The 15,228-nt window shown below is 34.0% G+C and overlaps 1 protein-coding gene and 1 long non-coding RNA gene across 2 annotated transcripts; one reads left to right on the top strand and one right to left on the bottom strand.

The window, feature by feature from the left end:
• Positions 1–2,167: 2,167 nt before the first annotated feature.
• On the bottom strand, positions 2,168–11,029 carry LOC130948951 (uncharacterized). The gene is made up of 15 exons (XM_057877804.1): positions 9,638–11,029; positions 9,022–9,126; positions 8,772–8,917; positions 8,486–8,696; positions 8,131–8,368; positions 7,904–8,054; positions 7,522–7,821; positions 7,216–7,283; positions 4,270–5,666; positions 3,892–3,996; positions 3,654–3,796; positions 3,357–3,567; positions 2,993–3,230; positions 2,766–2,916; positions 2,168–2,683 (listed from the first exon to the last, which is right to left on the bottom strand). The coding sequence occupies exons 1-15, from the start codon at positions 10,929–10,931 to the stop codon at positions 2,375–2,377; spliced, it is 5,067 nt and encodes a 1,688-aa protein (XP_057733787.1). The 5' UTR covers positions 10,932–11,029; the 3' UTR covers positions 2,168–2,374.
• On the top strand, positions 5,998–7,278 carry LOC130948601 (uncharacterized). Its single transcript, XR_009073108.1, has 3 exons — positions 5,998–6,072; positions 6,142–6,353; positions 6,445–7,278. It is a non-coding gene; the product is annotated as an uncharacterized LOC130948601 (long non-coding RNA).
• Positions 11,030–15,228: the final 4,199 nt, after the last annotated feature.

Here is a 15,228-nt window from a genome sequence, read left to right as displayed (position 1 = left end):
ATTTAAATGGATAAAATTTCCACTTCTGAGTCTATTTTGTGATTTCAATGATATAGGTGTTTGTGGTTCAAGTATTACCTTATTACTCAGATTTTATTCTCACAGCAATCAAATATACCCAGAAAAAGATGGAAATTGAAACGAGAGTATTTTGATTTTCTGAAATCAAACTTGCTTGAAAATAACTTTTTTAACTTTAAACTAAATATGGAAATATGAATTTTTCATCTTAAAATTCCTAGGAATTATTTATAATGCTCCGACCACACATGGGAATACGTGTTATCCAGGTTTGGGAAGCAGAGGGAGAGGCCCTCCACCACTCCAGCCACTACATTAACCCCTCAGGCTTCAACAACAGCTGCAGCCACCGCCTCCATCAAGTTGCAGCACACCATGATTCCCACTTCAAGGTGGATTCCTCCCTTTTTGTATCAAGCTGTTGCTGGATTCTAGGACTTAAATCGCTCATTTTGAAAATTTTATGGTCAAAATTAAAGAAAAATTTTAGGATTTAGCATTGGAATCCAAAATTAATGGATTAAAAGGAACATCTAAAACACCATAGAATAAGTTATTATGGAGAAGCTTCCCCTTCCAACTCTATTAGGGAGGTCAAATTAACTCATAATCCAATTACAAATAGAATAAGTTTGGATTAAATGAATTGTATTTAGGGTTTAGCTAAACCTTTATATATATAGGGATCCATTAACCTATTGTTCTACAAGCAGGTTTCAAACTTGCTTTCCAAAACTTCAGGGTGATTCCATAGGGGTTAAGTTGTTTGGAACATATGATCAATTAAATATGCAAACTTTCTCCTAATAAATGCTAACTTCATAACCCCCTCTCTTTCCTTTCTTAATACTCTTGATTTTGGCCCACTCTACAACAACAACAACAACAAAGCCTTGTCTCATTAGGTGGGGTCGACTATATGAATCAAACGACGTCATTCAGCTATATCTGTATTATGACCATTCATCCATCTCAACATCTTCATCTCTATCACACTTAGCTTATGTTCGTTCTCCCCTTTGGCCGCCCAACACTTTGTACCATAAAGCATAGCCAGTCTGATAGCATTGCGATATAATTTTATCTTTAAGTTTTAAAAGCACTTTTTTGTCACGTATAAAATCAGACGCACTCCACCATTTTGACCAACCTGCTTAGATCCTATGATTTACATCTTGTTCAATCTCACCATTATCCTATATGATGCATCCAAGATACTTAAAACTCTTAAATTTTCGTAGGATGTTATTTCTAGTCTTCACCTCTATATTAGGGTTTTCTTTTCGCAGGTCGAATTTGCATTCCATATATTCCGTCTTGCTACAGCTTATACGTAGACCATACACTTCCAGGGTTTTTCTCCATAACTCAAACTTCTTATTTAGGTCTTTCCTTGACTCTCCCATAAGAACGATATCATCAGCAAAAAGCATACACCATGGTACAGGCCCTTGGATATGCTATGTGAGTACTTCCAAGACTAATGTGAAAAGGTAAGGACTTAATGATGATCCCTCGTGTAATCATATACCAATAAGAAATTTCTCTACCACACCACCTTGACTCTTCACACTAGTTGTAGCCCCATTGTACATGTTTTTAATTACACAAATATATGCGATCCTTACTCTTTTCTTTTCTAAAACCTTTCATAAGACCTCTCTTGGTGCCTTATCATACGCTTTTTCCAAATCAATAAACACCATATGTAGATCCTTTTTATTACCGCGATATCTCTCCATCATCCTTCTTAACAGAGATATCGCTTCAGTGGTGGATCTACCTGCCATAAAACCAAATTGGTTCTCAGTTACTTGTGTCTTTTGTCTCAGCCTCCATTCTATCACACTTTTCCATAACTTCATAGTATGGCTCACGAGCTTGATCCCTCTATAGTTTTTGCAACTTTGTATATCCCCTTTATTCTTGTAGATAGGTACCAATGTGCTCTTTCTCCACTCATATGACATCTTCTTAAACCCTAAAATCTCATTAAAAGAAATAAAATAGAATAAAAATATACACATACACACACATAAAAATGATCTATAAATCTCTACTGCCACTGTACTTTTATTTTCTAATCAAAATACGCATTTACATTTATTTGTTCTTTTAAAGAAAAATAATTTTTAATTTCTCTTCTTTTTTAAAAAGAGATGTGCTTTTAGCATGTTGCTGTAACTTGTGTAGGAGAAAAATAAACAGATATGTGAAAATAAGAGATGAAGTTGAAATTCACAGCAAATACAGAGTTGATTGTTGAAAGGTTGTAAAGCTATTCTACATGCTAGAGTAATCTAATTATCCTGTATATTGAGGTAAATTCATGTCCCTGCCTTGCTTTCATATTCTATCTTGCATATAATGTTGTGATGGAGATTTCATTGGCTGAAAACAATGTGTGATTTTGCATCAAAGAATCTGCTTCAATTGTAACACCTCTTTCAGTATAAAAACCAGGAACCTTTGGCTTGGGCAGTAATTTCTCACCATTCAACATTAGAACCACTGATGACATGTCTGGTCTATCTTCTGGTCTTTGTTGCACACATAACAGGCCCACTTGAATGCATCTTTTTACTTCAAGTGGTGTGCATCCTTCCTTTAACACTTCATCTAGCAGTTCCAATGGCTTCTCATCAGTCCATAATCTCCATGCCTGAAATTTTGGAACTTGAATTAGTGAACTAGAAGAAATCTGAATTGAACTATTTAATTACTTCCCTAGTTATTTTGCTTACATGTCCAAGAAGGTTAAGGTAGTTTTCTGGATCTGAAAATTCTCTATTCTTCTTCCCACTTATCAACTCTAGTAGTATGACACCATAGCTAAAAACATCAGACTTCATTGAATATTGTCCATGTACTGCATACTCGGGAGGCATATAACCACTGAAAGTCCAATATGAAACTAAGATAAATACAAATGAAATCTAAAAGAGTTGTGATTAGATTGAAAATTACTTACTATGTTCCAGCTACCCTGTTCGTGTTAGCCTTGAGCTGATCACCTAAGAATGTCCGAGCTAGGCCAAAGTCTGATATTTTAGGATTCAAATTTGCATCTAATAGAATATTGCTAGTTTTTAGGTCTCTATGAATAATCCTCAGTCTAGAATCCTGATGAAGATAAAGAAATCCCCGAGCAATGCCACTGATAATGTTGAAACGCTTAAGCCAATCTAGCATCTTCTTTCTGATTTCATCTTATCAATTAGGCAAATGTGCTTAGTATACAACTTGAACTTGTAGAATAAAAATAACACAAGCTATACATAAGAAATATTATAGTTGCAACATATGCTTTAGAATATATAGTGAGCGAGTCTTACCAAAAACAAAGTAGTCTAAGCTTTTGTTTGGCATGTATTCATAAATCAATATTTTTTCTACTCCTTGAATGCAACAGCCAAGAAGCTTTACAAGATTACGATGTTGAAGTTTGGCTATCAATGCCACTTCATTTTTAAACTCTTCTAAACCTTGTTTAGACTTTTTTGAAAGCCTTTTCACAGCTAACTCTTGACCATTTGTTAGTGTGCCCTGAAAAACAATCATTTGGTATTGTTAGTCACTTAGAGATATTTTAATAAAAACAAAAGTACTTGAATCAATGACTTTTACTTAACCTTGTATACTGATCCAAAACCACCTTCTCCAAGTTTGTTACTACTTGAAAAGTTCTCTGTTGCTTTAACTAAGACTGAGAAATCAAATGTTGGTAGCTCAGTGACCTGTCTTTGCCTATTTCTTTGAATTATTCTTGCAACTCCTAGTTGATTGGAAAACCACAGTGAATAAGAACATGATGAACACAACTTTGCACTTTTCTCCTATATAAGGTAAATTATTTTCATGACTATTTACCTGATTTTTTTATTATCACTATGCTAACACAAGTGATTAATCCGAAAATAATCACACCAACTGCAATTCGCACCTTCTTTTTCTTCAAATTTCCGTGGTCATTACCTGCAACATGACCAAAGATATGTAGACCATGATTAGTCACCAACTTGTGGTACAACAATTTTGTTGAATGAGGCTGAAGTGATCTTATCTTGTTTCTTAAGATTGAGTGAGTGGAAAAGGGAATGCACTTAATTTAGGAAATCAATACCGTAGAAGAATCTTGTAACTATTCAGTTGGAGGATCTTAGTTATCTTAGAAAAATGCCATAATCCACAATAATTAGAATTGAAAAGGAAACAAAAGAAAAAGGGAGAGAGGGGAGGGATAGGTACCTAATTCCGAAGTAGGGACTTTGATATAAATATCTTGACCAGCTCTTGAGAATTGTACCATGTCAATAAGATGATTAAAGCAAAGTAGACAACCACTTCCTCCATTACGGATATCCAAATTTGCATAAGCAACACAAGAACAGTTTTTTAGGCAAATATTTTCACATTCCTTGAGATTCATGGTCTTGTTATACCATGAGGATGAAGTGTCTGGCACTTTTATATCTGTGTACCTTAAGAAGCTATTAGTGTTATTACAATCCAGTGAAGTCTTCCTAACACAACCATCAGACCAATTTGACATATTCCATTGTTGGGGGAACTTGGGAACATATCCTTTTAGGCATTCACATGATGCAAGGTTAGCATCAACCTTGCATATAGCATTTGAACCGCAAAAGGCATAACTTCCACACCCATTGTATCCATCAATTGTGGCAAGTTCCAACTCAGTTCTTGTTTGATTTTTCCAAATAGTACCTATTGAAGTACCTGAAGGTTGTAGTTTATACAGGTAGAAAATTGATCTATCAAGTATTTCAAACTTCCAACTCACCTCGGTTTTGTCCAATACAAAATCCTGTCTATATTCATCTTCCTGGGTTGGATATCCAGTGAAATAAAGGCCATTAAATGTCCCTGTTCGGAAATATTTAACAGATCCTTTCCATTGTATTAATTGTGGATATCCTCTAGGATCAAACTTTATAGAATATTCTCCTACAGCAGGATCCTCTGCACTTTTCCAGGATGACATAGATATGTCAAAACCAGTAACTAAGTTCAATCCAAGCTTCATTCCTGGCATCAGTGTATCACATGGATAATCAAAACTTTGCCATAAAAAGTTTTTCTCCTCTGTACTTTGTCCATTTTTCACTACAAGATTTCCCGAATCCAAGAGTTGTGCAATTGAGCTCCCCAAAGTGTTGTCTGAGGTGTTGGAAGACCAAGTGGTGCTGTTAGTGCCATTCAGAAGCTGTAGAATCCCCTTCTTGCTTAGTCTCAAAACACCTGATGAGTTACTTTGAATTGGTATCTCTCTGTTTGCCACCCACACAACTGTTGAATTCCCTGATGCATCTCTGTACCACACACCTAAGTATCTATTTGTTGGAATCCCAGGACTAAAGAAACCCAATTCAAAGCTTCCACCAGCAGAAACCAAAGTCTCACCATCTTGGATAGATTGACCTACTTCTAAACTGTCTCTTGAAGTGATTGTTCTCATGCAGGACATGAGAAGTAATGAAATAAGCAGCATCCTTAAGTTTTCAATCATTTGTAGAACTTCTAAACGGTGACCACGGAAGATGGTTTTAGCAAAAACTACATATGCATTGTATGATTGTCCTTCAGCAGCATGAGCACATACATAGGAGGTTGAAAGTCTCCCACTGTGAAATAAATAAATTTATGTCAAATCCTTATTGTGTCATTAGGCTTATGTGTACATTTGATTGTCTCAATCAGCCCTCCCAGCAAGGCTTGGACTTTCAAAACTCAAAAAGGAAGAGTTTTATTAGTATATTTTCATGATTATCTTATGTTGTTCATAGCTAATTTTCTACAGAGATTAGTTTGACTCAGTCATATAAGATGTAAGATGTAAGTAACTCTAGGATTCACAACCAAAACAATAAAAAAATAGCTCTAGGATTGATAGTTTCTAACAGATTGATAGTTGCTTTGGTTATCCCTCCATTTTAAGATATTGTTATATTAGCAAAAATAGTTAACTTAATTACATTCAAAAGCGATACAAACACAAGTATTTGATTAAATAAAAAGCTATTTTACAGTGTAAGTGGATAAAATTCCCACTTTTGAGTCTATCTTGTGATTTCAATGATGTACTTATGTGTTATCCAGGTTTTGGAGGCGGAGGCAGAGGCAGAGGCTCTCTACCACTCTTGCCACCTCATTAACCCCTCAGGCTTCCACACTAGCTGCAGGCACCACCTTCATCCAGCTGCAGTACACCATGATTCCCACTCCAAGGTGGATTCCTCCCCGGTTTGTATCAAACTATTGTTGGATTCCAGGTTCCCCATCCTTCAAAGATGTGGTATAACGACTGGAAGGTAAACAACAAAATAATTCAATTATGTGTCCCTTTATGATCTACTTAAGATGATTTTGTTTCACTCTTCTGTTTATTGACCACTTATGCAGAGCCACTTCATCATTGATCTAGCACTTCATGATTATCTCTTCAGGGCCTTCAAGACTAGAGTAATCAAGCTACTCTAGATAGGACACGTACTTGGATGTCCTTACAGGGAAGATGCAACTCATTCAATGGCAAGTCAGTGAATTCCAAGGCAAGTAGATTATCAGCTAAGGATGGCTTAGTTCATTGTGGTCAGTCAATCACCAAAGGAGGTAAGTCAACAAGTTGCTTATATACTACAACTAATTGATAAGCAATTAATCATACCAATTACCAGGTTATAAATTTCCAATTCCAGCCAAGAAGCTGAACTGGAAGCCTATCTGGTTAAGTCTTCAAGCAGGTTCACATGAGAAATGTTCCAAAGTTTTGAAATTTAATACTACAAGCCATTTCTTTCCCTTGCTTCTGCTCTAAAATCCCTACTCACAAACAACCCTTAGATTTCTCATAGTAAAATAATGTTATCAATATTTCATTAGATCAAGTGAATCAAAATTTATTCCTTTAGAAAATAATATAAGATCTCAAGTTTAAGTCTTGTATATAAGGAGGGAGGGAGGGAGAACAACCTTTGTGGAACAAATCAATTAATTCCTATTTAACTTTAATACTAGAGGACCAAAAAAAAAAGAAGAAGAAAACAGTGATAATAATCGGCTATACACACTTTCAAATGCGCCACCGCTACATGTGCATAATGTTCAGTGTTAATATCGTTCAACTTGTTTCTTTTTTCTTAATTTTTTCCTTAATTCAAGCTCTAATTTCACCCAAATGCATTCCCTAATGTAATTGCCACAACCAATGGAAGAAAAAAAGTGCTATGAATCAACTTGTGCTACAAAAGTAACAAGTATGCTTTCTACTTTAGTTAATATTCATAGAACTCTTTGTTTATTTCACATGTGTGTTTGCATAGGTGAAAAATAGATAAAATAGGATCTCTTAACAAGTACATTGAACTAAGTTGTAGAAAGGCAGACTATTAAAGAAAGCTATCCTGGATTCTAGACTAACTTATTTTCCTATGTATTAAGGTGAAATCAAGTCACTGTCTTGCCTCATCTCTATCTTGCATCTGACATTGTGTTGGAAATTTCATTGGTTGAAAATGATGTGTAATTCTTCAACAAAGAATCTGTTTCAAGTGTGACACTTCTGTCATTATAAAACCCGGGAACTTTTGGCTTCGGCAACAACTTCTCACCATTTAGCATTAGAACCACTGATGACATGTCTGGTCTATCTGCTGGTCTTTGCTGCACACATAACAGACCCACTTGTATGCATCGTATGACTTCAGAACGGGTGCATCCTTCCTTTAATACTTCATCTAATAGTTCCAATGGCCTCTCATTAGACCATAATCTCCAAGCCTAAAATCTTGGAATCAAATCAATAAATTAGAAGATATTTCAATCTAACTATTTAACCATTAGTAGAGTCTTTTTTACTTACATGCCCAAGAAGATTAAGGTTGTGTTCTGGATCCGAGAACTGTCTATTTTTCTTCCCACTTATCAACTCTAATACAATTGCACCATAGCTAAAAACATCTGATTTCATTGAGTATTGTCCGTGCACTACATACTCCGGAGGCATATAGCCACTGATAAAGCAATTTGAAACTAAAATAAATACAAGTGCAATTTGAAAATACCATGATTGGATAGGAATTTACTTACTATGTTCCAACTACTCTGTCTGTCTTATCCTCTGCTTGGTCTCCTAAGAATGTTCTTGCTAGACCAAAGTCTGATATTTTTGGATTCATATTTGCATCTAATAAAATATTGCTGGTTTTTAGATCTCTGTGAATAATCCTTAGTCTAGAATCTTGATGAAGATAAAGAAGTCCACGAGCAATGCCACTAATAATATCGAAACGCTTATGCCAATTGAGTAGCTTCCTCCTTATTTCATCTAGTCAATGGAAAACTTGCTTATATACTCATAGTACAATCTAAAACTATACAAACTGAATATAAGAAAAATAAAAATTGCCACAAGTATTTAGAATATAGTGAAAAAGGTTCCAACCAAAAACAAAGTAGTCCAAGCTTTTGTTAGGCATGTATTCATAGATTAATATTTTCTCTGCTCCTTGAATGCAACAACCAAGAAGTTTCACAAGATTGCGATGTTGAAGTTTGGCTATCAATACCACTTCATTTTTAAACTCCTCCAATCCTTGTGTAGACTTTTTTGAAAGCCTTTTCACAGCTAAATGTTGACCATCTGACAACGTGCCCTGAAAAATGTAAATCATATACTTATTGTTAGGAACTATGCAAAGGAAATATTGTCCTTTAGCTTTTTATTTCACCTTGTATACTGGTCCAAAACCACCCTCTCCAAGTTTGTTGCAACTTGAAAAGTTTTCTGTAGCTTTAGCTAGGATTGAGAAATCAAATGTTGGTAGATCAATGTTTTCTCGTCGTTGCCACCTTCTGCATAAAATCCTTGTTGCCCCTGCATAGTTGGAAGGTAAAACTGGATAAGAACTGCAAGTATATGACACTAAGACATCTTTTGCTATCTATTTTTTGGGCATGCATGACAAATAGTAAAATTACCTGGTTTTGTAATTATCATTATGCTGACAATTGTGATTAATCCGAAGACAATGACACCAGCTGCAATTCCCACTTTGATTTTCTTGTTGTGTCCATGGTCAATATCTGCAATATGACCAGAAAGCTAAAGAATATCACTATTCACAATTTTTAGTACAATAGTTTTATCAAGTGAGGCTCATATAAGCTTGTCTAATTTGGTTAGATGGAGTGATAATCGATAAAGTAGTTATAAAATTTTAATTTCCAATAATAGTATGATAAAACAATTATTTAGCACAGAGATAGCACCTGAAAAGACTCAAGCAACCCAGAAAGCTTTGAAGCCCCTTGAATGATTTTTTCAAGGGTTTAGAAATAATTTTAGTGCATCATAGACATTAGATTAGATTTAATTTAGTTTGGCCATGCTAGGTCATGCATATGAGAAGTATGTAGCAGGATTTAAGAGCATAGCTTCCATGATTGCTCAAATATTTGGTCCAATACATAGTCAACTTCATGTGTGTTCATTACACCTTACCTTACTCCATTAATTAGTTGCCTTAGAAAAATACGTAGTGTACAATAAATCAGAGGAGAAAAAAGAGAAATGAAGGGGAAATACAATAGGTACCTAATTCTGATGCAGGGACTTTAATATAAAGATCTTGACCGGCCTTAAAAAATTGCATCACATCAACAAGATAATCAAACCAAAGTAGACAACCAGTTCCTCCATTTCGGATATCCAAACTTGCATATGCAACACATGAACAATTTTTCAGGCATGAGTTTCCACATTCCTCGAGGTTCATGGTCTCGCTAAACCATGAAGAAGATGTGTCCGGCATTTTCATGTACTCATACCTGAAGAATCCATTTGTATCATTACACTTCAATGGAGTCTTTCTAACACAACCACCAGACCACTGTGATGTATTCCATTGTTCAGGAAACCTGGGAGTATAACCTTTCATGCATTGGCATACAGCAAAATTGCCATCCATAAAGCACCAAGAATTTTGACCACAAAATGCATAACTTTTACATGCATTTGGTCCATTGATCATGGAAACTTCCACTGGAATTCTTGTTTGAATTTCCCAAACCATAATTTGTGTATTCCCAGAAGGGTCCATTTTGAATACAGAGAAGATTGATCTATCAAGAATTTCAAACTCATAAGAGACCTCTTCTTTGTTGAACACAAAATCAGTTTTAAATTCATGCATGTCCTCAGCTGGAGATCCAGTAAAATAACGGCCATTCCATGACCCTCGTCTGATACTTATTGCAGATCTTTTCATCTGCATCAATTGTGGATATCCTCTAGGATCAAATTTGAGAGAATATTCTCCCACAGCAGGATCCTCGTCGCTTTTCCAGCATGATTGAGATGCATTCTTCCCAGTAACAAAGTTCAATCCAACCTTCATTCCTGGCATCAATGTGTCGCCAGGATAATCGAAACTTTGCCACAAAGGATTGTCCTCATTATTAGTATCTTGTCCATTTTTCACTACAAGATTTCCTGTATCCAAGAGTTGTACAAATGAGCTACTCATGGCTTTGGTTTTGCTTGCTATGATGTTGGATGACCAAATGGTTTTATTTGTGTTACTAAGAAGCTCAAGAATCCCCTTGTTGTTTAACCTTAAAGCTCCTAACTTGTTGTGAAGGGGGTTTTCTCTGTTTGCCACCCACACAATTGTTGCATTCCCTGATGAAGCTCTGTACCACACACCCAAATATCGACTTGTTAAAGTTCCGGGGCTAAAGAAACCCAGTTCAAAATTTCGGCCGGCCGAGATTAACGTTTCGCCATCTCGAATAGATTGACTCATTGCTAAACTGTCTGTTGATGTGACAGTTATCATGTGGGATGTAAAAAAGAACCAAAGAAGTAATGTTGTTATGCTGCTCATCATTTGTGTTTTGTATGAGGTTGGACTTAAAGAGAATCACATAAGCAAGATGTTCTAACAGCACCTTAAAAATATGACAAGTTTTAGTGACAGCACGTGGGATTAGGTTTGTGGAAAATATGATTTTAGGTTGAATTTTTGCCGTGGGAGTTGTTGCAAGTCAATTCATGTTCTGAACAAAAGACCAGTCACCAAATCAACTACCATGTATTGTGTATATAAATACACTTGTTTAATTAATTTTTAATGTTATTTTACACGGATAGGTGATTTGTGGTTTTCACCATGTTTGTTTAGCTTATTATGATCATATCCTCACAGGATTAATCTCATTGAATACAATGGCATTGTAGGGACAGTATCGAATGAGAAGACTTGTTTTATATGAAAGTGAGGAAAGCAAATATATATAGATTTTACATCAATAATCAAAATTAAGATAAACTTGGGTGATTATAAAACCTTTCAAATTCTAATCATGGCCCTCCATGCATGTACAGTTATATATATGGTCAGATTTGTTCTTTTCGCTTCTATGTAAACTAAAGTCGTTCCTCTCATAACAGTTTACATGCATCTCTGCTGCGTTTATTCCTGGAAAAATACACAAAAGATAGGGACACAAAATTTTGTATTTTTATATTCTGTTTGTAATAAATTAGAACAAATTATGAAAATTTAATTTATTATTTTTTTTATTCAAAAAATTTTAAAAAAATAATAAAAAATATAATTATAAAAAATTAATAAAAATAATGAAAAAAAAATTATGTTTCTTGTTAGTGTGTATGTTCTTTTTCATGATGGATACAAAATACACTAATTTAATATCTCTAGATACAATGGCTCTGTTTATATTTCATCTCTCAAACATATAAACAAACCAGCGTTACATGTGTGACTGAGAAAAAAAAGTAAAATTGAGTTATATAACTTTGTATGGATAAATAAAAATGTCATATAATTTTATGGTTTAGCTTGACTAATAAATAAAAATTTATAAGTAGAAATTTATTTCTCACTTTTACAGGTAATCATTCATCTCACTTGATTAAGTACTCATTACTCAAATGCTGGTCTATCTAAGATTTCAGTCCCTGCAAACTGGGAGGGCAAAAGTGAGAAGAAGGAAACGGGTCAAAGAGGGAATGCCATTGGAAATTGTCAAATTGATTGAAAGGGGACTTGGACAAAATATCTGTAGACTTGTGAAAATGTCGTCTACGGTCAGATTAAGGGTTCATAAATGGTAGGGTAACATTATTACATTAGTGTTTTCCATTTAAAATTAGAGTAAATACGTTTTTTGTCGGTAAAATTTGTTAAAAAATTTAAAAATACTCTTATATTTTATTTTGTTTTAATTTTATTTAAAAAATTTTTATTTGAATCAAATATATTCTTGGTGACTATTTTTTAAATATAGTTGTCATATATTATTGTTGGATTAATTATAAACTTTTTGAAAATTTATTTGTCGGAGTATATTTGATGCAAATTGAAAATTTTAGAAACAAAATCAAAAGCATTTTTAAAATTGTTGACAAATTTTATCGACAAAAAATATACTTCATCCTTAAAATTATTATGATTGTTAGATGGCATTTAAATTATTATGATGATGATTTGGAACCCCTAAACATTTTGTTTCTTTTGGATTTGGTCCGTGCACATTTTATTGGTATGTTAATCATTGTCAGTGCCTCAGTGGATGAAATTGAAATAGCTGACTTTTTTTTTAATTCTAGGGTCGAAATATAGGAAAACATTGGAATCCACATTAATGGACTAAAAGGAAGTTTTAAAGTACCATAGAAGACGTTATTATTATGAAGAAGCTTCTTTCCAACTCTATTACGGAGGTCAAATTAACTCGTAATCCAATTACAAAATGATAATCTCAATGGTAGCTACATTTAGTATACAACAAATGTCTTTTGATCCTATTTCAACTTCCCTTGCTTTTTTTTTTATCATCAGATATTTTATTTGTTGAAATCATGACTTCAGAAAATAACAGCATATCTTTTTATTATTTTTTATTGATTACAAATATCAAATCCCAACTAGGTACATTTCCGTGAATGGAAGCCCTGTATATCCTCTCTTTCTTTGCCTCCCAAAGTTCACCAGTGTGAAAAACATGTTCCTTAACTCCGAAATTTAATCTGATCTTCACCGCCGCCATCATCAGCTCAGAATCAGAGGAAGAGAGAAATCCAACTTGCAAAGCTAAACCATCTTCTAGTGACTTGAAATCAATTTGTCAAAATATGAAGATGGTTTGTGTAGACATCACACAGCAGTTGTAATCATCTGAAAATAAGACGAATTTATTATCATATTGCCATCTGTTGTATCTTATTCATGGTATTTCTTGACATTAGACCTAAATACACTACATGATGAAGGATATTTATAAATTTGATTAATTAATATTATTAATATTATTGATATTATTATTAATATTAATAAATGGTTATTAACCATTTAGTATCATTTGATTGAAGGGATACAATTTTTTAAGGATTGTGTATATTTAAAACATTGTGTCTATTGACTAAAGGGACACAACTCTTTAAGAATTGTGTATGTTCAAAATATTATATTTATTGGCAATAGAAAAGACACAACCATTGGTATACGTAACTAATCACAATTGCTATGTGCAATATGTATAAATAAATCCTTATCCACTATTTCATAAAGACAAGTACTAAGTGTACATTTTACTCAACTATTAAGAGTTTTTCTTTGTTCAAGAGAGTTGAGAATTTCTTACTATTGCTAATTAAGAAATTCTTAGGTTTCATTGTATCCTGGGAGAGTATTGTCATCAACCTTATAGCAACTAAGTGTGGGGACAAATATCTCTCTAAAGAAAGCGATCTAATCATGCATTGAAACCACTACACAAATATAAGATTTTGTCATCTTCTCATACTAATATACCCAAAAATTTTAGAGAGATATTACTTGAAGATGGCACAAGATCAAAACACCACGTTCAAGGTTATGAATCAAGAGTTTGTCAAGTTAGATCGCTTTGATGGAACAAACTTCAACCGTTGGAAGGACAAGATGATGTTCCTTCTTTTGGTTCTCAATCTTGCATATGTGATTGACCCTAAGACCACACCAATTGCCGATGCCGCTGAAAATGTCACACCGGAAGAGAAAGAAAAGATCGTTCAATTAAAGAAGAAACGTGATAAAGATACTTTCGCATGTCGAGGTCATATTCTCAACACTTTATCTGACCGACTCTATGATCTCTACATATCAATTCAATCACCATTGGAGATTTAGAAATCTTTGGAAGAAATGTACAATAACGAATGACAAGGAACAGATAAGTTTATTATGATGAAATATTTTGAATTTATTATGAATGATACCATGCCTGTCATGGATCAAATTCATGAATTACAAATCCTTGTAAGTAGACTTCGTGATCTACAAGTGGTGATCCCTGAATCATTACAAGTTGGAGCAATTATTTTAAAAATGTCTTCATCTTAGAATGGTTATAGGAAGAAACTTTTACATCTTGGTGAGGACTTCACAATTGAGAAATTACTAAGGCATATACGTATAAAAGAGGAAACTCGAAAACGTGATGCTGTGTATCTTTCTCAAAGTTCTAAAGTGAATCATATTGGTGAAAACAACACCAATAAGAAGAAAAGAAATTTCTCTAAAGATTCAACGCAAGATAAGAAAAGACAAAGAGAGTGTTATCATTGTCACAAGAAAGGACACTATATCAAAGAATGTAGACTTCTGAAAAAAGAAGCACCAAAGACCAATCTAGTGGAAGAGAAGGATCTAATTGCTATGGTTACAGAAAAAGTACAAAACATGCATATTGGCATGGTTACAGAAGTTAACATAGCAACACAAGGAAAATCACTTGAATGGTGGTTAGATTCTGGGGCTACTGTTCACGTTTGCAATGATCGCAACCAATTCAAAACATACGAAGAAGTGAATAATAGAGAGGTCTTGATGGGTAATGACAACTCAGCCAAAGTTTGTGGTCAAGGAACTGTGGAATTGAATTTTACATCTAGAAAGAAATTAAGTTTAATAAATGTACTTCATGTTCCAGATTTGAGAAAAAATTTAGTTTCTGTTAGTCTCTTGTGTAAGAAATGATTCAAAGTTGTAATGGAATCCGATAAAGTGATCTTGCTTAAGAATGATGTATTCATAGGAAAAGGATATTGTACTGAAGGCATGTTTAAACTTAGTATTAATAAAGTGAATGTTTCCTTGTATGTTGTTGATTCTTGTGATT

The sequence above is a fragment of the Arachis stenosperma genome, chromosome 9 (genome assembly GCF_014773155.1).
Source record: "Arachis stenosperma cultivar V10309 chromosome 9, arast.V10309.gnm1.PFL2, whole genome shotgun sequence".
NCBI classification, from domain to species: Eukaryota; Viridiplantae; Streptophyta; class Magnoliopsida; order Fabales; family Fabaceae; genus Arachis; species Arachis stenosperma.
This window is presented reverse-complemented; position numbering and strand designations above follow the sequence as displayed.